Genomic DNA, 27,400 nt, shown 5'->3' on the forward strand with positions numbered 1-27,400 from the left:
GACAGGACATATTATACTTCTAAATTATTATGCTTTGTGCTGAGTAGTGTAGAAATCACTGATAGAATTATGAATCTGAACTGTAACTGCAGAGAAATAGATTGAAGGAAATATAATTAAGGAAGGCATGTCTGAGTTTTAGAGCATCCAAATATAGAAAATGCGTTCTTGACAGAATATATTTATGTATAACAACCTGCATTTGCTTAGCTTTGAATATCTTTGAGAATTATTTTTTAATGGATCCAATATATAAATATTCACAAACAAATAGTTTGATTATTTTACAAAAACTATCCATGTTGCTACCTTTATTGTACAAAAATATTAATCAGAATGATTGCTCCACTATAAAGAGGAACTGTACTTGTCCATTTTTAGAAAAGAATCTGATGTTTGTAAATTTTGAAGCAGAATGGGCTTTATGTGTTAAAATCAAGATGAAATTTTACACAGAAACATTAATTAATTGTATAATTAGTCCTTGCTGGAAATGAAGATACGTTCCATACCCAAAACTGTGCAAAGAGAAATGGAGGCTGTCCCTAAGTTTTCTAACCACCACTAAATATTGAATTTATAGAAGCTGATACAGGATAAAGAAAAGTTATAAGATGCAAAGATGGTGAAAATAAGATTTGCCAAACAGAGAGTGTTTTTCAAGGATCTTTGAAGGTGTTGAGGCAAAATTCTAGAGAACTGATAAAGGAAAAAATCTCTCAACTACACCAAAATTCTTGATTGAAGTTCCTTAGGAATGCAGGTGATGTGATTCAAGGCCTCACAGCTAAGTTCACAGGATATTACGCCTGACCTCAAAAGCACAGACCGTTGCTCTCAATTTTGTATTGTTGTACGGTGGGTAGCGCATTTTGTTCATCATCTCCAGGCCCATGCAGCGCAAAAGACAGCCACGTTGGTGAGTAAATGTATCAAAAGTAAACTTGCCATGGTATTTGCCAAATCCACTGAGTCCTGCAATATTAAAAAGAAAAAAATAAGATCAAATCCATTTACTCTTTTTTCATCAGGCTGGACAATACTTGCCCTTAAAAAGGTTTTTCCTCATAGTACTTACTATAAGAAGTTTAATATTCAATGGATATTGCAATGGGTATTTTTAAAGAAAGGGACTAAATTCAGTAGAGACAGCAAAGCTTGGTTAGATAATAATTTCCTAGTTTGCTAGGTTTCGTGATTATTGAACTACAGCTGTCTTAATCCACAATAAAATGAAACTACAGTACTGCTTTTTTTTTGTTATCACGATACCTAAAAATAGAACAGAAATTAAATATGCACATCAGTTTAACCATGTTTGGTAGCCAAAATGCAATACTGATTTACACAGAATGTTAACCTGTATTTAGTAGAGTATGACCAGACCTACTGAACCTGAGCTACTTATCCTGATGATCTTCTTAGTACCACTTACAAAATCAAGAATATTAACCCCTCTCCCTTTATTCCCGTTTACCAGTGTAATGTAGACCAGTTCCAGCCCTCTCCTTTATTTATAAATGACCACATGACTTATAGCATGGGATATTCATTACTTGATCGCGTTTGATTTAATCTGGAAATATACTGGACAAAGTAAAAAAATGGACTCTTAATATCTTTGTCCGAATGAAAAACATCAAGTGGGAGAACTTTTTGGGAAGGATAAGGATGGGGGCAAGAAATGGAGACAGCATAGAAGTTAAAAGGTTAATCATACCAATGCCACCATACGGTAGGGAAACCGACAATGCTTGCATCAGGGTATCATTACCGCAAAAGGTACCACTGCTAGTACAATCCAGTACCTGGTTCACAACCTATAAAGAGAAAAAGAATAGAAGCGTATTAAGAGTTCCGTTCTTAATTTTCCAAATGTGAGTTGAATCAAGTCTCAGCTCTATAATAATATGAGTCACAGTACAAACAAGGGTCTTTAGCTTTTGTGCCACTACGAATATTTGGAATGTTGAAAATGTGCCACAGACACACTCACAAAATGACGAATGTTGTAGATGGGGCCAATTAGCCATTTGCTAAAAATCAATTGGAAGGCAAAAATAAAGAAATAAAAATTTTCTATGAATCGTAGTAAAATAGTTGAGAGATTGAAAATGGGACTAGGGTGGGGTCCTCTCCTCTCATTTCCTTGGAGCAACAAGGAGAACAATGGCATGCTGCCCCTCCAGATCTGCCAAATGGAGAAGCACCCCAGACAAGCAGGCAAGTGGTCACTGAGGGCATGAGCTAATACAGGACCTCTAGGCAGCTGAGGGGGGAGGCAGACTTCCACAACTTATCCCTCAGGAGCAGGCAGGTAGGGGAGGGGAGGTGGGCCAGGCTAGGCCAAGCCGGGAGGAGGAGGCAGAGGAAGAGGGAGGAAGTGGATTGACCATCATTGGGTCCCAGCGGCCCATAAGGGCTTATCTTTCTTCTGGTGGGACACAGCTATTCCTATGTCCACTTGGCCAAGGCAATTTGTTCCATGCTGACTGGGTTGTGCCCACACATCTGTGCCCACCTGACCACGCCCATCCATCCATGCTGACCTGGCTACACCAAATCAATCATCCCAATCTCGCTGTACCCTTCTGTGCCAACCTGGCCACTGTGAGTCATCTCATTCTACTCTCAAGCAAGGACTTCACAGCATATACTCAGAACTTTCTCTCAACTTCTCTCTTCCCAGGTAAAGAGAAAGATTGTTCTTTTAAAATGCATAGGTGACTTCTGAGGTATACAGCAAAAATATCAATGCCTGAATTGGGGGAGGGTGCCATGTAGATGAGCCAATCATTTTTTAACTTCAGCTTATTGGTAAATAATCAAGGGTAGAATTGGGTTTTTCTTCTATCATCCAGACTGTATTATCAGTGGGCAAAGAACTGCTACCATGTTGGTTCATTGCAGCTTACGACATAAACATAATTTGAAAACAGTGCAAGTCTCCTATCTTTTGGCCAACATGGATGGGGTTATGGGAAATGATCCAGATTCTCCCACATACAGTATGCTAGACTTAAACAATATACCTTGGAGTCAGAGGAGAAAGCATACACAGCTAGTGGGCGTTCTCCACAATTGATGTAGTCTATGGCTTCTTCCAGATCTCTCACAATGAATATTGGCAGGATGGGCCCAAAAATCTCCTCTTGCATGACTGGGTCCCATTCTTTCACATCCACCAACACTGTGGGAGCTGTAATGGGCAAATGATCACATCAAGGTCTGTTTTGTTTATATACTATAACTTTATTGTCCAATTTAAGCAGAGTTTTAGCTTTCTCCATGACTACATTTCCAATATGAAACCCCAGAAAACATGTCTGTCTTCTTGCTTTATTTAAAACAGATTTTCCCAGTCCCTCACTTGCCAGATCATTAGACTTCAACTTTTAAAAAAGCCCCTACTGTGTGGCCAATGACAATTAAAGTCCAACACATTTGGTGAACACCAACTTGGAAGGGTGATCTACAGCCCTATATCTACTTATAATACACTTCTTAATAAGATTGATTATTATATGCCATTGTCAGTTTCAACTCTTAGCAACCCTACAGATTTTTTCCGTTGTCTTACTACATAGACAGCTAATCCTTGACTTATGGTGGTAATTGATCCCAGAATTATAGTTGTAAACTGTGCCTGTCAATAAGCAGGTCATAAGTTGACTGACTCAATTCTACAGACTACTTTCTTTTGCAATGATAATTACGTAAACATAGCGATTGATCAGCAAACTTTGCAGTTGTTAAGCAAACAGATTGTTTGCAATTGGTGTTTTTTTTACCAGCCGTAAATACCGGTTTCTGGAAAAAAAACATAATAGTGACCACATAAACACAACATACTGCAAACATCTATAAAATGCAGGCTGGCTGCCAAGTGCTCAAAATGCAGTCACGTCACCACGGGTTGTAAGTATCTTTTTTTGAGCTCCCTTGTAACTTCAAATGGTTGATTAATAAGGACTACTTATAATCATAAACTGTCTTCCTGTCTTTCCCAAACTCCAAATCTTTCTTCTTTAGTCTTCCTCCAGCCCCAAGCTGTATACTCACCAATATAACGCTCACACTCATCTGTCTCTCCACCAATGGCCACCCGGCCACATTCCAGAAAAGCTCGGGCGCGCTGGAAATGCTTGTCATTGACCATGCGGGCAAGATCAGGTGACCCCTTGGGATCATTGCCGAAAAATTCACAGATAGCTCGGCGCAGGCAAGGTAGCAACTGCTCTTGTGTTTCAACTGTACAGATCACATAATCTGGTGCAATGCATGTCTGTCCAACATTGATGAATTTTCCCCACACAATTCGGTTGGCTGCATTCTGGAAATTGCAGCACCTATCCACATAACAGGGACATTTACCCCCCAGTTCCAGAGTCAATGGTGTCAGATGTTTTGCTGCAGCAGTCATGACGATCTTTCCTACACGGTTATTCCCTATAGAGATATGGCAAAAATTGGGTCAAGAAAGATATACAGACACCCACATCTCCAATCCAGTATCAGGGTCCTCAGTTCTGTGTAGTTTTTTTCTCTAACATTTTCCCATACAGTTCTGCAAAATTCCACAGATTGTTTTAAAAAATCCACTAAGTGTAAATAACAGTTGACAAAGCAACTGTTTTTTTAGTGTTTCCTACAGTTTTTATTCCATCCAATTTTGTTTCATCTGTAGAATTGATAAACTATTTTTTCCACTCCTCCTTCAAGTTATTAAAATATCAGTTTAGATCTAGAATGTATTAGGGACAGTCCATTAAAATCCCATGTCAAACTGCTGTCAAATTCCTGTTAAGTGTTGTTAATATAAACTTGAGCTGTTCTGGCAATGAAAAAGAAAAGCAAATCTGAGAAAATCTATGTGGGTTGAAATGAAGTATCTTCATTGTGCAGAAAAACACCCAAGACTGATACTTTTCATTATTTCCAAAAGCTGAAGTTCTATATCAAGGACAGGCTTTTTCCTACTTACAGTGTGACAACTCATCTTTTCTACCACTTGTGGGCAAGATCTACAATCTGGAAGCTGCTGATAGGTGAAGTTACAAATGCCACGTGCAACAGTTTCCCTGACCTAACTTGCTATTAACTCAGCTGTACTGTGATAGACCAAGATCATGGCATCTGGCCCTCTCAATTCCTGGCAAATAGATGGGGAAGAAATGGAGGTAGTGACAGATTTTATTTTCACTGCAGATGGGGACTGCATCCAAGAAATTAAAAGACACGTGCTCCTGGGGAGGAAAGCCATGGCAAATCTAGACAGCACACTAAAAAGCAGAGGCATCACCCTGCCAACAAAAGTGCGTATAGTCAAGGCTATACTCTTCCCAGTTGCAATGTATGGCTATGAAAGTTGGGCCATCAGAAAGGCTGAGCGCCAAAGAATTGAGGCCTTTGAACTATGGTGCTGGAGAAGACTCCTGCGAGTCCCTTGGACTGCAAGGTGATCAAACCGGTCAGTCCTAGAGGAGATCATACCCTGACTGCTCTTTAGAAGGCCAGATCCTGAAGTTGAAACTCAAATACTTTGGCCACCTAATGAGAAGGAAGGACTCACTGGAGAAGAGCCTAATGCTGGGAAAGATCGAGGGCAATAGAAGAAGGGGACGACAGAGAATGAGGTGGCTGGATGGAGTCACTGAAGCACTAGGCGTGAGCTTAAAGGGACTCCAGAAGATGGTAGAGGACAGGAAGGCCTGGAGGAATGTTGTCCATAGGGTCGTTATGGGTCGGACACGACTTCACAACTAACAACAACTGATAGACATGATAAAGCTACTTAACCAAGTTACATCGCAAATTGCTGCAATATACAATGCCTTCTAGAAAGGCAATGCATTAGCTACAGAGATAAATTCTACTGCAGATGGGAGATAGAGGCAGGGACCTAAAGGATGATTTTAGATAAATTATCTGAACCTTTCAATTTCAATACTTCAGTATTGCTTACCACACTGTTCTGTGCAGCTATTATTGATAAATAATTTTAAATATTAAAAAGAATAACCTGAAAAGAATATTCAAAAAGGGAAAATCACCTGTGTAGAAGATATAATCAAACTTATTTTCCAGTAATTTTCCTGTTTCTTCAGGACCAGCTGTCACCACAGCAAAGGTTTGCTGTCAAATAGAAAAGGAAGTTCACATCCAGTCAAGCTGCCTGCATATCAAACAGGCGGTGTTTTCTGTCCCTGAAACTTTGCAAGACAAAAAGCCTCTTGGGGGCAATTTGGAACAGAAAAAGGATACAGTAAATTGAAGGTAACTAAGATTTTTCTTAAATATTTTAATTTCAAAATGAGACAATTGTTTTTGATGTAGTGAGCATATGGTAATACAGGTAGTCCTCAACGTATGACCGTTATTGAGCCTGGAATTACAGTTGTACGTTGTGCTGGTTGTTAAGTACCGGTAGATCGTCACATGGATGTGCCTGATTTGATGACCTTTATTTGCAGCAGTCACTAAACAAATGCTGTAGCTGTTAAATGAATCCATTGTCTGCAATGGGTTTTTTTTTTGGTCGGGAACCAAAAGCAAACACCAGTTTTCAGCAAAAAATATAAATTGCTATCAAGTGACAGCAGGATGCTGCAAACAACTGTAAATGCAGACCAGTTGTGGAGTGTGCAAAAATGCAATTACATGGTCTCTGTGTGGAGTGGGGGGGAGAAGGGGTGCCTGGCCATCACAACTTCAAACCTGGCTTGTAAATAGTCCTGGAATGATCTGTTATAACTTCAAACAGTTACTAAGTTAAGTTTTATATATATAATAAAGTTGGAAGGTACCTTGGAAGTCATCTAGTCCAACCCCCTGCTCAGGCAGGAAACCCTATACCATTTCAGACAAATGGCTGTCCAGTCTCTTCTTAAAAACTTCCAGTGTTGGAGCATTCACCACTTCTGGAGGCAGGTTGTTCCACTGGTAAATTGTTCTAACTGTCAGGAAGTTTCTCCTTAGTTCTAGGTTGCTTCTCTCCTTGATTAGTTTCCATCCATTGCTTCTTGTCCTGCCTTTGGGCACTTTGGAGAATAGGTTGACTCCCTCTTCTTTGTGGCAGTCCCTGAGATACTGGAACACTGCTATCCTGTCACCCCTAGTCCTTCTCTTCATTAAACTAGACAACCAATTCCAGCAACCGTTCCTTATATGTTTTAGCCTCCAGACGTCTAATCATCTTTGTTGGTCTTCTCTGTACCCTTTCTAGAGTCTCGACATCTTTTTTACATCGTGGTGACCAAAACTGGATGCTGTATTCCAAGTGTGGCCTTACCAAGGCATTGTAAAGTGGTAGTAATACTTCATGTGATCTCGATTCTATCCCTCTGTTAATGCAGCCTAACACTGTGTTGGCTTGTTTGGCAGCTGCAGCATACTGCTGGCTCATATTTAAGTGATTGTCCCTCTCACAGTTACTACTATTGAGCAAGTTACTCCCTATAGTACTATACCTGTACATTTGGTTTTTCTTGCCTAAATGTAGAACCTTGCTTTTTTCACTATTGAATTTCATTTTGTTAGATAGCGCCCAGTGTTCAAGTCTGTCCAGATCCTCCTGTATCTTAAGCCTGTCTTCTGGAGTATTGGCTATTCCTGCCAGCTTGGTGTCATCTATCCCCTCGTCCAAATCATTGATGAAGATGTTGAAGAGCACTAGGCCCAGAACAGAGCCCTGGGGCACCCCACTACACACTTCCCTCAATGTAGATGTGGTTCCATTGAGGACCACACGCTGAGTACAGCCGGTCAGCCAGCTACGAATCCATCTGGTGGTGGTGCTGTCTAACCCACATTTTTCTATCTTATCAAGTAGTAGTTTGTGATCTACTTTATCAAATGCCTTACTGAAGTTCAAGTAAATTATATCCACAGCATTCCTCTGATCCACTAATTTTGTCACTTGGTCAAAGAATGCAATAAGATTTGTCTGGCATGATCTGTTTTTGACAAACCCATGTTGGCTTTTCATAATGACTTTGTTTGCCTCTAGGTGCTCGCTGATTCATTGTTTGATTATCTTTTCCAGAATCTTCCCAGGTATTGAGGTCAGGCTGATAGGTCTGTAATTTCCTGGATCCATTTTTTTTCCTTTTTTGAAGATGGGAACTACACCAGCTCTTTTCCAGTCCTCTGGTAGTTCCCCAGTGCTCCAGGATCTTTGAAAAATATAGTTCAGTGGTTCTGAGATCACATCTGCCAGTTCCTTGAGAACCTTGGGGTGTAATCCATCTGATCCTGGTGATTTGAACTCGTCTAGACTGGACAGGTGCTCACTTACCATTTTCTTGCCTATCTTAACTTATGTTTCTATTCTATTTTTATGGCACTATTTTTGATAGGTTGGTCTGGTTTTTTTCCCCTTTGTGTAAACAGATGCAAAAAACGAGTTAAATAGTTCTGCTTTCTCCCTGTTGCTTGTCACCTTCTTGCCACTTTCACCCACTAATGGACCAATCATTTCCTTTACTTTTTTTGTTTTTTACATGTTGAAAGAAGCTTTTTTGTTATTTTTGGCTTTGGTCGCAAGCCTTAGTTCATTTTGAGCCTTAGCTTTCCTCACTTCGTCTTTGCAGGCTCGGGCTATTTGCTGATATTCTGACTTAGTTATGTGCCCCTCTTTCCACTTTCTATACTTGTCCTTTTTATCTTTCAATTTATCAGAGAGTTCTTTGTGCAGCCATGCTGGTTTCTTTTGCGAGCTGATATTTTTCCTCTTTGTTGGTATTGTGCTAGACTGGGCTTTTATTATCTCACTTTTCAAAATTTCCCAAGCTTCTTGAGTTGTTTTCCCCTTGAGGATTCTCATCCATTGACTCCTTCCCAAGCTCTCTCTAAGTTTATTGAAATTAGCTCTCTTAAAGTACAAGAATCTAGTTTGACTGTATTCTATTGCTTGTGCTTCCATAATGTTGCATTCCAATATTGCATGATCACTTCCTCCCAAGGTTCCTGTGGCTTCAACACCTTCTATCATTTCATCTCTGTTAGTGAGAATTAGATCCAAAATGGCTAATCCCCTAGTTCCCTTCTCTACTTTTTGGGTGAGAAAGTTGTGTGCTAGGTTTGTCAGGAATCTGTTTGATCTTCCACTTGGTGCAGAGTTTGTCTCCCAGTTGATGTCAGGGTAGTTAAAGTCCCCCATTACTATTGTGATGTGCTTCCTACATACCTTGGTTAGTTGACTAGCAAAAAGTTCATCTATTTCCTCTGTTTGGTTGGGTGGCCTGTAATATACACCTATAGCAATGTCATTTTTTCTCCCTTTTATATTGACCCAAATGCATTCAAGCTTACAGTTTTCATCATTGTTGTGCTTTATTTCTGTAGAGATGTAATTATTTCTTATATATGGAGCAACTCCACCTCATCTTTTATTTGGTCTGTTTCTTTTGAATAATTTAGAGTGACAGGTAGGATTCCATTTCTATTTTTATTTTTTGTCTAACCTTCCTATCACAATGGAATTGTCTTACATTCATAGTAATCTCCTAGCCTCATTCTTCCTAAAATCTCCCCCAGAGGGTTTTTCTATTAAAATAATAATCTATATAGTCAGTTTACCCCTTCAGACGTTTACCAGCCATCACAATCCAAAAGTAAATAAATTTTGGAGGGATTTTAAATGAACTTGGAAATAAACTGACTCAGCTTCCAAAAATAGATAGTTTGAAATTAGTTTTTTTTGTTGCTGAAAGTATCCAAGGAATTGCAGTTAAAATTTCTAGGAAATTAAGGCAAATGGCAGAGGGAAAGGCAAATCAAAAACCCTCAGTTTTGATTTTTTTTTTAACAAGGCAAACTGGCAGTTGAGGAACTCACCGGATCCAGGTAACAAGGCAATGCTTCTGCAAGGAGCTTTTCAGTGCAGCTGCTCACCTCTGAAGGCTTGAGAACCACACAATTCCCTAATATGGGAAGAGAATACTTTAGGAGGGTTGCAACAGATCAATATCCACCACATGCCTGGGTCTCCTGGAAGAACACCCATAAGATCTAATGTCTAAACTGAATTAGGAAATAGCTTCTCACTCACCAGCTGCAATGGCTCCCACAATGGGCAACAAAGTAAGCTGGATAGGATAGTTAAAGGCTCCAATGATCAGCACCACACCAAATGGATCCTTGCGAATGAAAGCACAATCCAGCATTGTTACCTATAGAAAACCAGAAAAATCCATGAAACCAATTGGGAAAGGGAAATTAATAGAAGATTTTGTAAGAGTGGAAATAATTGATGAGCTACAAAGCACAACCCCCCTTGATGTCTACTTCAAAATAAATCTTTGCTCTAATGCATATGATTTAACATTGTTTATCTTCTCTTTTGTCTTCTAAAAGGCAGTGCAAGGCTTTAATATAGATATTTGAAAAGCTGATGCCGAAGTGTTTTCATTTTCAGTCATATAACGTTGGTTTGTCTGGTTAGCATGTTGTTTAATCTCAGTAACATTCCATCTTGATATGTACAACAAGTACTTCTGATATAAAAAAAGAATTCTCCATGTCATTGATTATGATTGGGTATTACTGTTCCAGCTTTGGAAGATTACACATATAAACAGACACTTGTGGTGTATTCACTTGCCCTCCAGAAAGCTTAATAGACTACATCAGTGGAATGGGAGAGCTAAAATACTGATTGATTTTAGAAGTCCTAGGAATTGTGAAGGGTGTATATTTACATTTGGGGAAGAGGATTAAGGAATGGAATGATTGCCTTAAGCCCCCATTAGGCTTACAGGGGTTTAAACCTCCAACTTTCCCCAAACCCGTTTAAACAATTACAACTCCACTACATGTAAATTTTATACTGAAATCAAGGGGGAAAGGCCAAAATGTTTGATCTTATCACACACTCCACAAGGTTCTTAGGGTATCAGGGAGGAATATCATTGACTTTATATCAAATATGGGATTAAGAAAAATTCTGTTGAAGGTCAATCTCCCTGAAGGTTGTAAGGAACTTATATTGTTTGTAGGTAGTGTACTGTAGTGGGTCCGACGCAAGGAAGAAACGCCAGCCGGAGTACGTGTTCAGCTCTTTATTGTGGGGAGTGCGTACTGAGGAACAAGGGATACCTGGCCTCCTTATATACCTGGCCAGGTAGGCGGCTAGCCAATGGGGTTGGCCCTAGGTTTCCCACCGAAACTGGGTTTCCCGCCAAAACCGTCCAGGCCAACACCCCCTAGTGGCTGCTGCTATGCAGATGCCTGCATCTGGATACATAACACCCCTCCCCCCTTAGAGAAGAACCTCCTTTATAACTATAACACACATAACTATATACAATGCATACATATTACATAACAACGAGTTGAGGTCACTTGCACACATAGTCTGCTAGGTACGCAGGTGCCCTGTGGGGTCTGGTGGACCATCTGGGTGCGGCTTCTCCCTGGCCCAGCACATCTGGCTCGTGGTGCTCCTGCGCTGGGTTAAGTCCAGCTGCCAGGTTCCTGCCACCGAGGATGCCCTGCTGCTGCTGCAGGGCTGGCTGCAGGAGGCCATCTTCCTCCAGTTCAGGGTTCATGTGGTTGCCAGTTGGCCTGGCCTCCTCTGGGGTGTGATTGTCAGGTTGGACATTTGTGGGGCACTCAGGGGCCCTTCCTCTGAGCTGGTCAATGTGTCGCCTGATGTGTCGATTCCCCTCCACCCCTACGATGTAGGATAGAGGCCCCGTTTGGCAACCACTGTCCCCGGGATCCATGTGTGTCCTGCCCCGTAGTTCCTTACCCAAACCAGGTCCCCCATGTTGAGCACCCTATGTGCAGGTGGCTTCTCAGTGTTTGCTGCCACCCGGTCAGGGTGCAGCCGGTCAAGCTTAGTGATGAGGCACCGTCCCCATCGTAGTTCTGCTGGGCTCTTACCGGTGGCCACACATGGTGTGGCGTGTTGTGCGAGCAAAATTTTTGCCAGTCTGTGATGCCAGTCCCCGCTGATGATGCGCCGGAGTGCGTCCTTGGTTGTCCTTACCATCCGTTCAGCTTGCCCGTTAGTCGACGGGTGGAAGGGCGTGGAGGTGACGTGTCTAATCCAGTTCACCTTCAAGAACGCCTGGAAATCATTAGCGGTAAACTGAGGCCCGTTATCAGACACAATTACATCGGGGAGGCGGTGTGTGGCAAAGAGGGCTCGGAGCACCTGAATTGTCCTTGCTGCGGTCATGTTGGGGACAGGAGCTACCTCCAACCACTTGGAGTGGCTATCCACTACCACTAGGAACAGTTGACCTTGGAATGGCCCCGCATAGTCAATGTGAATGCGGGACCAGGGTGTGTGTGTGGCCTCCCACCTGTGTACGGGGGCGTGTGGCATCTCTGGCCTGGATCTCTGGCATGTGTAACAGCCCTTGACCCGTTCCTCAATGTTCTTGTCCAACCCTGGCCACCAGAGGTAACTCCTGGCCAGTGCCTTCATTCTAACCACCCCTGGATGCCCCTCGTGCAGGGACTCCAACACTCTGCCCCGGAATGCTGTGGGAATGATGGCTCTGCTTCCCCAAAGGAGGCAACCCCAGTGTGTGGACAGCTCATGTCACCTGGTGAAGTATGCCTGGAATTCTGGTCCCGGGGACTTGTCCTGCCAGCCTGTGCAAACCCACGAGTGTACCCTGCTCATGATGTTGTCTGAGGCTGTCTTGGCTGCAATGTCCTTGGCATGTACTGGGCATTCTGGTAGTTCCTGCAGGGCTAGAATCTGTGTTGCTGGGGCCGGGTCTGGTTCCAGAGTGTCTATGGGTAGCCTGCTTAGGCCGTCTGCGTGGCCCATCTCCTTCCCTGGCTTGTGCACCAGCTTGCAATTGTATGCTGCAAGGAAGATGGACCACCGGAGCATTCTGGGAGATAGGATCTGGGGGGTCTGCTTGTCTGTTGTGAACAGGCCGAGCAGTGGTTTGTGATCTGTGTAAATTGTGAACTCTCTGCCATATAGATAATCATGGAACTTTTTTACCCCTGCCACTATTGCCAGGGCTTCCTTATCTATTTGGGTGTAGTTTCTCTCTGTTCCTGACAGCGTTCTAGAATAGTAGGTGATTGGGATTTGGGCCCCTGAAGGTTCCAGGTGGCTTAGGACAGCACCCACACCGTAAGGGGATGCATCACATGCGATGCAAATGGGCTTGGACTCAATAAAATGTGTTACTGTGGATTTGTCTGACAGGAGCGCTTTTAAGGCTCTGAAACTCTGGTCGTGGGTGGAGGTCCAGGCCCATGCTGCCTTCTTGTCCAATAACCTGTGTAATGGTTCTGCTATTGCTGCATTGTGTGGAAGGAAGGTGTGGTAGAAATTGAGCAGACCCAGGAATGCCTGTAGCTCTGCTTTGTTCCTAGGTGTGGGTGCCAGCTTGATTGCCCTTACCTTGGACTCCGTGGGGTGAATTCCCTTGGCATCTACCCTGAACCCCAAAAATTCAGTGGAAGGAACACCGATGCTGCATTTTTCCCTCTTCAGTTTGAGGCCAGCAGCGCGCAGCCTGGTTAGAACCTCCTTAAGCCTACCTGCCAGTTCTTCAGTTGATGCTCCTGTAATCAGGACATCATCAAAATAGGGGCAGACTCCTGGGATGCCCTTGAGGGTTTTTTCCATGATCTCCTGGAAGATGCCAGGAGCTACGCTGATCCCAAACTGCAGTCTGTTTACCCTGAAGGCTCCCCTGTGAGTTACTATTGTCTGAGTGTCAGAGGTTGGCCTGGTGACCGTGAGCTGTTGGTACGCCTGCGCAAGATCGAGCTTTGCAAAGATGGCGCCGCCTTGGAGGGAAGCGAGAACGTGGCTGACCGTGGGGACCAGGTAAGCGTGCGGGTTTAGGGCACGGTTCACCGAGCATTTGTAGTCGGCACAGATCCTCACCTCCCCATTAGGTTTAAGTGGGGTGACTATCGGGGTCTCCCACTCTCCCCCATCTACGGGCTCTAAGATTCCCTGGGCCACCAGCTTGTCTAGTTCGCGCTCGATTTTATGCTTGAGCGCAAAAGGTACTCGACGCGGCCTGACCCTAATGGGGGCGATGCTCGGGTTCAATTTGAACGAGATGGGGGGCCCTGTGTACTTCCCCAGCTTTCCATCGAAGACGTCTGCAAACTCCTTGCAGACGGCCTCGATGGATTCTCCCTGGATCCGGTGGATCCCCGTGACCGCGATTCCCAGGGCCTCAAACCAGTCTAGGCCGACCAGACTGGCTCTCCGGCCCTCTACCACCACTACCTCCAGGTGCTCCTCGCAACTCTTAAACCACACGGAAAGGGTGGCCTCCCCCTTTACCTTGACCGGTGTGTTTTGGAAGTCGGTCAGTGCTAAATTTGGGGGCCATAATTGAATCCGCTGCTTGCTCCAGCTGTTAATGTGATTAAAGGTCTCATCAGAAATGATGAGTCAAGTTCCATGTTGCAGGGGATCTAATTTTTGGTCTGAGCAGCCAGCTGCTACCCGTGTGGTGTATGCCCAGCCGGCTCTCGACATAGCTAATTTTAATTTGGATCAGGGCCCCAGTATCTCTCAACGGCGACTCTTCCCGGCGCAGCTCGTGGATCTCCTCTTTGGGGTGGCGGCTACGACAGACCGCATCTATGTGGCCTGTCTTCTTGCAGGCCCGACACGTGGCCGACCGGAACTTGCAGAGGTTGCGCACGTGGTTTCCGCTGCAGCCTGTGCACTTCTGCAAGTTGTTGGCCAGTTTGGACTTGTCCGGGCGCCCACCTTATTGGTCGGGGGTCGACTTCCGCTGGAGGAGGTCGATGCTTTGTTCGTCCTCCTCGTCCTCGGCTGAGATGACTTGTTGGTGGATGCTGGCCGTCTGGCTGCCGGTTCTGGACTCCTGGACAGCCTGGACAGCCACAGAGGCTGCTTCGTGGGCCAGGATGGCATCCTGGGCCTCCTGGAGCGAGACCTCATCTTTCGCGAACAGGCGTTCCTGCAGCCTCGTGTCTCAAAAGCCGCAAACCAGCCTGTCGCATAGCCGCTCCTCGAGGTTCGAAAACTTGCAGGCGACGGCAGCTTCTCGCAGAGCGGCGATGTAGTCGGCCCCAGACTCGTCGGGACGCTGGTCCCTCTTCTCAAACTGCGACCTCGAAGCCAGTTTGGACATGCGGGGCCAGAAATTCACGTTTAGCTGGGTGACGAGGTCCCGGTAAGAGACGGTTTCTATGCCCTCCAGGGCGAACAGGTTTGCGGCGACCTCGAGGAGTGCGGGTCCGCCTATGCAGAGCAGGGCTGCCGCCTTTGAGCCGTCCTCCGAGATCTGATTGAACCTCATGTACAGCTCGGCGTGTGACAGGTATCGGGCCCATTTCTCCGGGTGGCGGGTGTCGAATTCGCGGGGTTGCCCTGTTCATGCCATCACCCTTCTGTCAGTTGCTGCGGCGTGGGGTTCCAGTCGCTTGTTGTGGTGGCCGGAGCTGGTCTCGGGTCTCTCACGGTGGCTGGTCGCGGTGGCTGGCGGTCGTGTTGGGGAAAAGGAAAAGATTCCTCTTTTCCTTTAGCACGTAGTGCGTTTCCTAGTGACTTCAGCTCTTCTGTCGGCAGAATCCCATCCTCATCGCCACTGTACTGTAGTGGGTCCGACGCAAGGAAGAGACGCCAGCCGGAGTACATGTTCAGCTCTTTATTGTGGGGGGTGCGTACTGAGGAACAAGGGATACCTGGCCTCCTTATATACCTGGCCAGGTAGGCGGCTAGCCAATGGGGTTGGCCCTACGTTTCCCGCCGAAACTGGGTTTCCCGCCAAAACCGTCCAGGCCAACGCCCCCTAGTGGCCGCTGCTATGCAGATGCCTGCACCTGGATACATAACAGGTAGGACCAAAGAAACCATTCAGGTTAAGGCAAATCCAAGGATGAAAGGGGTTATTCATTCTCTTCTTTTCCTTTTTATGACACCTTCTTTTCTCTCTCCCGCCATGTAGTAAGTTTGGCAACTATAGTGTGAGAACTCATCCCACCCCCTGAAGGAAATATTTTGGGGGACATTAAAAAGGCAGAATATTATATTTCCCCAAAGGAAAGCAGGCCCAGGTTTTCTTAATAGCCCCAAACAGAAACTCTGCAGGCCAGGTCTGTAAAAATGCAGATTTGATAATCCCATTCAAAAAGTCTAAGGCCCCATTCATGATCAAATACTGTCTGCAGAAACTCATTCAAGACAGGATCTTTCGAAATCCCTTGGAGCAAAACTGATAGCTAACAATAGCAGAGTGATAGGATTAGAACCAGCAACCCCTCACCCATCCAACACAGGACATAGCCATTAGCCACAGCCCCAGAGAAGCGGACATGAACTTTAGGACATAATAGGATTAACACACCACCATCAGAATACAAAAAGGGAACACTCAGACTCAGGTCAAAGTATATGACACAGGAAATACAAAGCCACAGGAACAGGAACAAGTCCTACCACAAAGGCCCACCACTCCCAGCAACATGTGGTCAGCTGCTCCAGAGCCACATGTTTTGTGGTTCTGCTCTTCAATAAACTACAACCTTCTTTCTAAAGCAGTCTCCATTTTGTTTATTCCCAGTTTGGACTGGATCCTGAAGATTTTTCTTTCAACAATAATGTTCCTACTAAAAGCTTGAACCAACAGCTTGCAAAGAACTCTGAAATCAGGCCATAGGCTCTACATTCCTACATTTGCCTTAAGTGCATGTAAAACATGATAATTTCACACGTAACACTTAAAATATTTTAATCTCTCTTGCACTGTGCACTGGTGAGATTGCTGATCATACAGACTGGAAAGCAAATAATAGCTATAGTAACTAGGATTAACTGAACTGTGAAGGTTATCTGAAGGGCAGTAGATTGGAAATGTCTGTTCTAAAGCAATGCAAATTTAATTAATCTAAACTGGAGTGCAGAAATTATCCTTAAAAGGCAATTGGAACTTGTTCCTCCAGTGGCAGAAAAAGCATGGCCCTAGAGACCCTCCCCCTTCATGGATTACTGCCTTGTTGTGGCGAAGGGGCTTGCGTAATTCAATGAAGCTATGAGCTATGCCGTGCAGGGCCACCCAAGACGGAAAGGTCATAGCAGAGAGTTCTGACAAAATGTGATCCACTGGAGAAGGAAATGGCAAACCACTCCAGTATCTTTGCCATGAAAACCCTATGGACAGTACCAAAAGGCAAAACGATATGACGCTGGAAGATGAGCCCCTCAGGTCGGAAGGCGTCCAATATGCTACTGGGGAAGAGCAGAGGGCTAGTACTAGTAGCACCAGAAAGAATGAAGCGACTGGGCCAAAGCCGAAAGGACGCTCAGCTGTGGATATGTCTGGTGGTGAAAGGAAAGTCCGATGCTGTAAAGATTTTTTCTCCATAGGAACCTGGAATGTAAGATCCATGAATCAAGGAAAGCTGGACGTGGTCAAACAAGAGATGACAAGACTGAACATCGACATCTTAGGTATCAGCGAACTAAAATGGACAGGAATGGGTGAATTTAATTCAGATGACCATCAGGTATACTAGTGCGGGCAAGAATCCCTCAGAAGAAATGGAGTAGCCTTCATAGTCAATAAAAAAATAGGAAAAGCAATACTGGGATACAATCCTCAAAATGACAGAATGATCTCAGTTCGAATCCAAGGCAAACCATTCAATATCACAGTAGTCCAAGTCTATGCCCCAACCACCAGTGCTGAAGAGGATGAAATTGACCGGTTCTATGAAGCCCTACAGCACCTTATAGAACTAACACCCAAAAATGATGTCCTTATCATCATGGGGGATTGGAATGCTAAAGTAGGAAGCCAAAAGATAACTGGAATAACAGGCAAGTTTGGCCTTGGAGTACAAAATGAAGCAGGGCACAGGCTGATAGAATTTTGTCAAGAGAATACGATGGTCATAGCAAACACTCTTTTCCAACAACCCAAGAGACGGCTTTACACATGGACATCACCAGACGGTCAACACAGAAATCAGATTGACTATATGCTCTGCAGCCAAAGATGGAGAAGCTCTATACAGTCAGTAAAAACAAGACCAGGAGCTGACTGTGGCTCAGACCATGAGCTTCTTGTTGCAAAGTTTAGGCTTAAATTAAAGAAAGTAGGGAAAAGCGCTAGGCCAGTCAGGTATGAATTAAATCATATCCCTGTTGAATATACAGTAGAGGTGACAAATAGATTTAAGGAATTAGATCTGATAGACAGAGTGCCTGGAGAACTATGGACAGAGGTTCGCAACATTGTACAACAGGTAGCAACCAAAACCATCCCAAAGAAAAAGAAATGCAAGAAAGCAAAATGGCTGTCTGAGGAAGCTTTGCAAATAGCTGAAGAAAGGAGGGAAGTGAAAGGCAAGGGAGAAAAAGAAAGATATGCCCAATTAAATGCAGAATTCCAAAGAATAGCTAGAAGAGATAAGAATGCCTTCTTAAATGAACAGTGCAAAGAAATAGAAGAAAACAACAGAATAGGGAGGACCAGAGATATTTTCAAGAAAATTGGAGAGATGAAAGGAACGTTTCATGCAAAAATGGGCATGATAAAGGACCAAAATGGCAGGGACCTAACAGAGGCAGAAGAGATTAAGAAGAGGTGGCAAAATTACACAGAAGAACTATACAAGAATGAGCTTAACGTCCCTGATAATCACAATGAGGTGGTCACTGACCTCGAGCCAGACATCCTAGAATGTGAAGTGAAGTGGGCCTTAGAAAAGCTGAGCAACAACAAAGCTAGTGGAGGTGACAGTATTCCAGCTGAGCTATTCAAAATCTTAAAAGACGATGCAGTAAAAGTGCTACACTCAATTTGCCAGCAAATTTGGAAAACTCAACAGTGGCCACAGGATTGGAAAATATCAGTTTACATTCCAATTCCAAAGAAAGGCAGTGCTAAAGAATGTTCAAACTATCGCACCATTGCACTCATTTCTCATGCTAGTAAAGTTATGCTTAAAATCCTACAAGCTAGACTCCAGCAGTATGTGGATCGAGAACTACCAGAAGTACAGGCAGGATTTCGAAGAGGCAGAGGAACTAGAGATCAAATTGCTAACATACGCTGGATCATGGAGAAAGCTAGAGAGTTCCAGAAAAACATCTACTTCTGCTTCATTGACTATGCTAAAGCCTTTGATTGTGTGGATCATAACAAACTCTGGCAAGTCCTTAAAGAGATGGGCATACCAGACCATCTTATTTGTCTCTTGAGAAATCTATATGCGGGCCAAGAAGCAACAGTGAGAACTGGACACGGAACCACTGATTGGTTCAAAATTGGGAAAGGAGTCCGGCAAGGCTGTATACTGTCGCCTTGCCTATTTAACTTATATGCAGAGCACATCATGAGAAAGGCAGGGCTAGATGAATCAAAAGTTGGAATTAAGATTGCCGGAAGAAACATCAACAACCTAAGATACGCAGATGATACCACTCTAATGGCAGAAAGTGAAGAACAGCTAAAGAGCCTCTTGTTGCGGGTGAAGAAGGAGAGTGCAAAACCTGGGTTGAAACTAAACATTAAGAAAACCAAGATCATGGCATCTGGCCCTCTCAATTCCTGGCAAATAGATGGAGAAGAAATGGAGGTAGTGACAGATTTTATTTTCCTGGGCTCCAAGATCACTGCAGATGGGGACTGTAGCCAAGAAATTAAAAGACGCTTGCTCCTTGGGAGGAAAGCCATGGCAAATCTAGACAGCACACTAAAAAGCAGAGACATCACCCTGCCAACAAAAGTGCGTATAGTCAAGGCTATGGTCTTCCCAGTTGCAATGTATGGCAGTGAAAGCTGGACCATAAGAAAGGCTGAGCGCCAAAGAATTGAAGCCTTTGAACTATGGTGCTGGAGAAGACTCCTGCGAGTTCCTTGGACTGCAAGGCGATCAAACCGGTCAGTCCTAGAGGAGATCAATCCTGACTGCTCTTTAGAAGGCCAGATCCTGAAGCTAAAACTCAAATACTTTGGCCACCTAATGAGAAGGAAGGACTCACTGGAGAAGAGCCTCATGCTGGGAAAGATTGAGGGCAATAGAAGAAGGGGACGACAGAGAATGAGGTGGCTGGATGGAGTCACTGAAGCAGTAGGTGTGAGCTTAGATGGACTCCAGAAGATGGTAGAGGACAGGAAGGCCTGGAGGAACATTGTCCATAGGGTCGCGATGGGTCGGACACGACTTCGCAACTAACAACAACAAAAGAGACCCTCATTTCCAGAACCTGTACATATCAATAACCTGATGTCAACCTGTTTTGTTAAATTACAAATCTGATAATTCCCAAATACCACAGGAAGGGTAACAGGAAAGACGGAAGTATTAATACTCTAATAGTTAGAGATTTGCCTTCCAAGATGAGCATCCACGTGTTTTGAAAGGACATAAGTAGAAAGCCTATCTTCCGTTTGATGAAATAGTACACCCCATAGACTTTCAGCCCTGTCCAACATAAGACCCATTCTTTTCCATTTGCTCTTCACCCATTCGGTTTAACTTCTTACTAGGTTCTTGTTCACGTGTTCATCCTTCATCCAGCAGCATAAGTTGTTAAGAGCATTGGTTAGTTCATTTCTGACTAAGAGAACTTCAGTGATCTCAGTTTCAAAGCAGGGCTGCGGAGAAGAAAGACAAAATGAGATGCATCAGTGATGTCCATGCTGAGCAGTGGTGGGATTCAATTATGTGAACAACCGGTTCGCTGTGTGGATGCCACTTCCAGAAGTCCATTCTGGGCCTGGGCAACAAAATAATTAGCTACCGGTTCTGCCAAAGTGGTGCGGACAGGCTGAATCCCACCACTGATGCTGAGTACAAGAGGTGAAATAGGAAGCAGTTCATTGGGCAAATTTGTGTCGCATTCAGCAGATAACACTGCTTTATCATGCTACCATATCATCCCAATTGATTCCGGAAATGTAATGTTTGAACTTTACACCAGGTCATGGCACTAAGCTTAGTTCAGTATCCTTTATAAGATGTAGATATAGGTAGTCCTCAACTTACAACAGTTCATTTAGTGACTATTCAAAGTTAGAACAGCACTGAAAAAAGTGACTTTTGACCATTTTTCACACAATACCATTGCAGCATACCCACGGTCACACGATCAAAATTCAGATGCTTGGCAACTGGTTCATATTTATGACATTTGCAGTGACCTGAGGTCATGTGATCACCTTTTGCAACTTTCTGACAAACAAAGTCAATGGGGAAGCCCGGTACACTTAACTGTGTTACCAACTGCCCACTTTACTGAGATAATATATATTGCCTGTACTCAATCATTTTAGGAAACTGGTCAACTATATTTACATAAAGATTTTCTGTAGACTGATAATTGTTGCTTGCCACCTCGCTAAATTCAGCTGTCATGGCACATACAAAGAGTATTATTTCCTGTTCATAACTTTTTCATAGGAAATCCAGCAAAGAGAAAAACGGAATAGCTGTACCATGTCTATTGGGGCCAGCAAGCCCATCTGCAACTCCCCTCTGAGCTGCCAGATGCTCCGGCTGGGAGGCTCACTCACCTTGTGTAGGTCTGCACACAGGGCACGCTGGATATCTGCATGCCTTTCTTCCAGAAAGTGGCACAGGCCCTCCAGTTGTTGGACTCGATACTCCTTAGGAAGTGTCTTTCCTGTCATCCAGGTAGCACGTAAGCAATGCACTAGGTCAGCATAAGGGTTTGTACTAGGACAAAACAAACACTCATAGAATCAAAAGAGTTATGGGAGAGTCCCACTCTTTTTATCATTTATGTTAATTCTGAGCCCGCAAGGCAGGGTGCCCTGAAAGAACTGGATGGATAACTGTATTGCCTTTTTTTACTTTAATAACAGAGTTTGGGAAATTCTGCCATGACCCAATACTTTTTTGGCTCCCTAACACTTCATACAAAGGCTTCTACTTCAGAGAAGACTCAAAATAGTATTTTCCTTCTTGACCCACAGTTGTGTCCTTCTTTTTCTAAAGAATGTCATCATTTTGTTCCAGAAGCAAGAACAGCTGCTGCCATACTTTTCTCATAGTTTTCTTACAAACTCAAGTTGGTCATATCCAGATAATAATTAACGTTTTTTTCTTTCATGTTTGGAATCAAAAATTAAAATGATGAGGTGATGGAGCATAATCTAACTACCCTGTTTCCCCAAAAGTAAGACCCTGTCTTACTTTCTTTTGGGCTCTGAAGTAAGCACAAGGTTTTACTTTCAGGGAGGGATTACTTTTTGCCATTACCAGCACCAGTAGGCCGTGAACGCGCAGGGGAGAGGCGAGGCCTGTGCATGAGACCTGCCAAAGCCGTGCAGGGTAAGGTTGCTGTGCTTGGGAGGATGGAGTTGCTTCCCTCCCCCTGCCAGACACCTGCTGAAACCTTGCAGGGTAAGGTTGCCACGCCCACCCCCACCTGCATCACGGCAGCAAACGTCCACATTGTGCTGAAAATGGCCATTTGTTGCTTCCTGCCCAATACCACTGCCACAAGGCCGCAAAACAAGCTGGGCGGCGGTAGGGGACCGGTATAATGGCACATGGCTCAGAAGGGGAGAGGATCCACTAGGCCTCATGGCAGCAGCATTGGGTGAGATGCGTGAGGCGGCAAACAGCCATAACCTGCAGCAAATTGCCGTGTCATGCCAAAAACGGCCATTTGCCACCTCCTGCCCCATGCCGCTGCCATGAGGCCACAGAGCAAGCAGGGCGGCGGTAAGGAACAGGTATACCAGTACTGTGGGTCAGATCCCCCCTCCCCCATCAGCTTCGCCTCATCACAGGCAGGCCATCCGTGCAGGCCCTTAATTAGGGCTTACCTTTAGGGGGAGGGCTTATATTAGGCCCAGCGTCTGAAAATCAGCTGGGGTTTACTTTCAGGAGAAGGTTTATTTTCAGGAAAACACGGTACTTAGGACAACTGTATCTGTGCTTGGGCTTCCAGCCAGCCATACTCACTTCTAGGTTAAAACAGCTTTCTAGTACCCTTTACAAAAGATTGATCCCACTTCCCATCTTCTCCGAATACTAGTGGTTTTGACCCTTTTGACAGCCTCTTTGCCATTTTATATGCTAGAGGGTATCTGAATGATACACCCTCTGTCAGGAATTGCCTTTTGCACATACCTTGGTGGAGCAGTGGGCTAATGCCTCCTTAATGATAATGATAATGATAATGATAACTTTATTGTCACTTTGAATGTACACCAATCGGCATACATCAAAATGAAATTTCGTTGCATACAGCTCTCAAAGGGTCACCACCTCCGATATATACTCCTTGTTCGTGGCCCGCTCAAATTTCACATTGTCCATTTTAGTCTCTAGGGAGTGAACGATGGCAAACAGGACAGATGGAAATGGGGCTCCATGTGGATTAGCCCTCAAGTTAGCTTGTATTCTGGCAACCTCGCCTTCTTTCCTTTTTCTGATCCTGACTCTTCCACCTTTTCCTTAAAGAGGCCTTGCTTTTTTGCCCCTGGAGCACGCTGCGGCCGCCACCAACTCCTCCAAAAGCCTCTCTCTCTTCCTCTGGGCCTGCCGACAGCCTCATCCAGTTCCTTCACTCCATAAGCTCCAGGTCCTCTCCTCCTCTGCCTCCTCTGGAAACAGCCCTTAGTTCCACCATGTTGCTTAAGTAACACCAGCTGCCTGCAATTAGTGCAGGTTCGCATCCCACCAGGCTCAAGGTTGACTCAGCCTTCCATCCTTCCGAGATAGGTAAAATGAGGACCCAGATTGTTGGGGGCAATAAGCTGACTTTGTAATAATGCTGCTTGGGGGGGCCGAAAGCCCTAATAAGCAGGCATATACATAGAATGAAGGCTATTGCTAAGCACATTGGTTTGTGCTTTAAATTGTAAGCCAACCTGAGTCTTTGGAGAAGGGCGGGATATAAATGGGATTAAAAAAAAAAAGATGCACTCAACCTCTTTCCCTTCCCTCCTGCCCCCCCCCTCCCCCAAATAAAGAAATAGTGTTCTTTTAAAATATGAGAACTGAACTCTGGGGCAGCGAGCAGTGTGAGATTGACTATTGAGATGATCCATTCTGATCCAGAATGCAGCTGTGCGCACAGTATTGGGTATTGCAAAGTTTGCCTATTTTACACCTCTATAGCCCAAGCTGCACTAGTTTCCTTCTGAGTGCAATTCAAAGTGCTGATTATCACCATTAAAACTGTATACAGGTGAAACTCGAAAAATTAGAATATCGTGCAAAAGTTCTTTTATTTCAGTAATGCAACTTAAAAGGGGAAACTAATATACTGTATGAGATAGACTCATTACATGCAAAGCAAGATAGTTCAAGCCGTGATTTATCATAATTGTGATGATTATGGCTTACAGCTCATGAAAACCCCAAATTCACAATCTCAGTAAATTAGAATATTGTGAAAAGGTGCAATATTCTAGGCTCAAAGTGTCCCACTTTAATCAGCTAATTAAGCCATAACACCTGCAAAGGGTTCCTGAGCCTTTAAATCAGAGGTCTTCAAACTTGGCCCTTTTATGACTTGTGGACTTCAACTCCCAGAATTCCTCAGCCAGACACGCTGGCTGAGGAATTCTGGGAGTTGAAGTCCACAAGTCATAAAAGGGCCAAGTTTGAAGACCCCTGCTTTAAATGGTCTCTCAGTCTGGTTCAGTAGGAATCACAATCATGGGGAAGACTGCTGACCTGACAGTTGTGCAGAAAACCATCATTGACACCCTCCACAAGGAGGGAAAGCCTCAAAAGGTAATTGCAAAAGAAGTTGGATGTTCCCAAAGTGCTGTATCAAAGCACATTAATAGAAAGTTATGTGGAAGGGAAAAGTGTGGAAGAAAAAAGTGCACAAGCAGCAGGGATGACCGCAGCCTGGAGAGGATTGTCAGGAAAAGGCCATTCAAAAGTGTTGGGGACTTTCACAAGGAGTGGACTGAGGCTGGATGTTCTGTTCCAGCCTACTACCGGCCCTGCAGAAGAGTCAGGGACAACCCCTTTACAAAAGGCAAAAGGCTGGAAGTAAGCCCGCCAAATTTATTTACAGAAAACAGATCCAAAACAGAGCAAACTGAGCAAAACAAAATACGAACCACTAAAACAGAAGCTGCTCAAATGGTTGCCTTCAGCAACCAGCCTTCCCACACATTCCCCTTTTAAACAGTTTCAAGACATGGCTTCTCTTTGCCTCCTTCCGAGGTGCCCCATTGCCTTCCTCTGTTTACTCCTACTTGACTGCCTCCTGCTTCGGGCGTCCTTGAACAGGACCAGCTGTGGGTCATCTTCATCTAAGCTGTCAGGCTCACACAGCTGGGTCTGAGTAGTAACCAAATGGGAGGGGCCTGGCTGAGACCTCTGCGATGCCTCAGAACTGTCCTCTGCAGGCTCTCCAAACCCCTCCTCCTTCTCCTCTGAATCATCCGACCCAACTGCCGAACCCACAGGCTGACACTGAATCACAACACTGGAGTCAGTGCATCAAGAGCCACCACACACAGACGGATCCTGGACATGGGCTTAAATGTCGTATTCCTTTTGTCAAGCCGCTCCTGAACAACAAACAACATCAGAAGCATCTTACCTGGGCTAAAGAAAAACAGACCTGGTCCAAAGTCCTCTTTTCTTATGAAAGCAACTTTTGCATCTCATTTGGAAACCAGGGACCCAGAGTCTGGAGGAAGAATGAAGAGGGACACACTGCAAGATGCTTGAAGTCCAGTGTGAAGTTTCCACAGTCTGTTTTGATTTGGGGAGCCATGTCACCTGCTGGTGTTGGTCCACTGTGCTTCATTAAGTCCAGGGTCAACGCAGCCGTCTACCAGGAGATTTTGGAGCACTTTATGCTTCCTTCCACAGACAAGTTTTATTGGGGATGCTGACTTCATTTTCCAGCAGGACTTGGCACCTGCCCACACTGCCAAAAGCACCAAAACCTGGTTTAATGACCGTGGGATTACTGTGCTTGATTGGCCAGCAAACTCGCCTGACCTGAACCCCATAGAGAATCTATGGGGCATTGCCAAGAAAAAGATGAGAGACATGAGACCGAACAATGCAGAAGAGCTGAAGGCCGCTATTGAAGCATCCTGGTCTTCCATAACACCTCAGCAGTGCCACAGGCTGATAGCTTCCATGCCACGCCACATTGAGGCAGTAATTGCTGCAAAAGGGGCCAAAACCAAGTGTACATATGCATGCTTATACTTTTCAGAGGTCCGATATTGTTCTATGTACACTCCTTGTTTTATTGATTGCATGTAATATTCTAATTTTCTGAGATTGTGGATTTGGGGTTTTCATGAGCTGTATGCCATAATCATCACAATTATGACAAATCATGGCTTGAACTATCTTGCTTTGCATATAATGAGTCTATCTCATATATTAGTTTCCCCTTTTAAGTTGCATTACTGAAATAAATGAACTTTTGCACAATATTCTAATTTTTCGAGTTTCACCTGTATATGATGTACTTTCATGCCATATACTCACCAGACTCCGATTCTGCTGTTTTACCAATAAAATATCACACAACTTAGCTCAACAGAAAATACAGTCTAGTAATCTGGAAGGATCTCACTTAACCTGTTTTCCTCTGTACCAATTTTTTACCTTTTTGAATCTCGGTATTCGCTGGAAGAGTCCTGGGGATTGCGGCACATTGGATTGGATTTCCCTGAGAAGCCACTCTGTGTGTTCCCACTTGGGAATTCTTGAGGTTGTCTGTTGCCTTGTCTTCTGCTATCTTGCTCTGAAAAATCACTGGCAGCATCTTGGATTTTTTGTTGGTGCTTCACTTTGTGATGCCTTGAGCTGCTTCTCTGCATGTTACCTTGTTCGCTGGTCCTTTCGCTCTGCTTTCTGATAGTCTGCCTCCCTGAATTCGCAGTGTCCTGGATTCTTTCATCTTCAGGAGGAATTTCATGGCATTTGTGTTCATCCAAGGTAGCATCTTGCTGGTCTTCAGATTGCCTGGATATGTCCTGAATTTTGGGTTGTCTTACATCTGACTGTTCTAGAAATACACTTGGCACTATTTCTTCCGCTAGAAAAAGAGAAGAAAATAATCAGATGTGCTCTCTTGCTGCTATTAAACCCTACACATTTTATCTGTATAACTGCTATGCTCTCTACATGGGGCTGCCCTTGAGGACTACTCGGAGGCTCCAGCTGGTGCAGAATGCGGCCGTGCAAGTGGTGGTGGGGGTTTCCCGATACTCCCATGTAACACCTCTACTCTGCGAGCTGCATTGGCTTCCGGTTGTCCTCCAGGTAAGATTCAAGGTGCTGGTTATGACCTATAAAGCCCTAAATGGCATGGGTCCGGGTTACTTACGGGAGCACCTACGGCCGGCATCAACTTCCCTTCGTCCAGTGCGCTCCCACAGAGAGGGCCTCCTTAGGGTGCCGTCAGTCAAAGAGTGTCAACTGGCGGCCCCCAGGGGGAGGGCGTTCTCTG

At 44.5% G+C, this 27,400-nt stretch overlaps 1 protein-coding gene across 1 annotated transcript; it reads right to left on the reverse strand.

The window, feature by feature from the left end:
- LOC308673465 (aldehyde dehydrogenase family 3 member B1-like) lies at positions 1-26,664 on the reverse strand. The gene is made up of 10 exons (XM_081337157.1): positions 26,554-26,664; positions 21,495-21,657; positions 20,466-20,576; positions 10,052-10,172; positions 9,838-9,923; positions 6,054-6,135; positions 4,063-4,449; positions 3,033-3,199; positions 1,721-1,820; positions 1-975 (listed from the first exon to the last, which is right to left on the reverse strand). The coding sequence occupies exons 1-10, from the start codon at positions 26,601-26,603 to the stop codon at positions 794-796; spliced, it is 1,449 nt and encodes a 482-aa protein (XP_081193283.1). The 5' UTR covers positions 26,604-26,664; the 3' UTR covers positions 1-793.
- Positions 26,665-27,400: the final 736 nt, after the last annotated feature.

Source organism: Vipera berus, assembly GCF_964194415.1.
Source record: "Vipera berus genome assembly, chromosome: 1".
Classification (NCBI taxonomy): Eukaryota; Metazoa; Chordata; class Lepidosauria; order Squamata; family Viperidae; genus Vipera; species Vipera berus.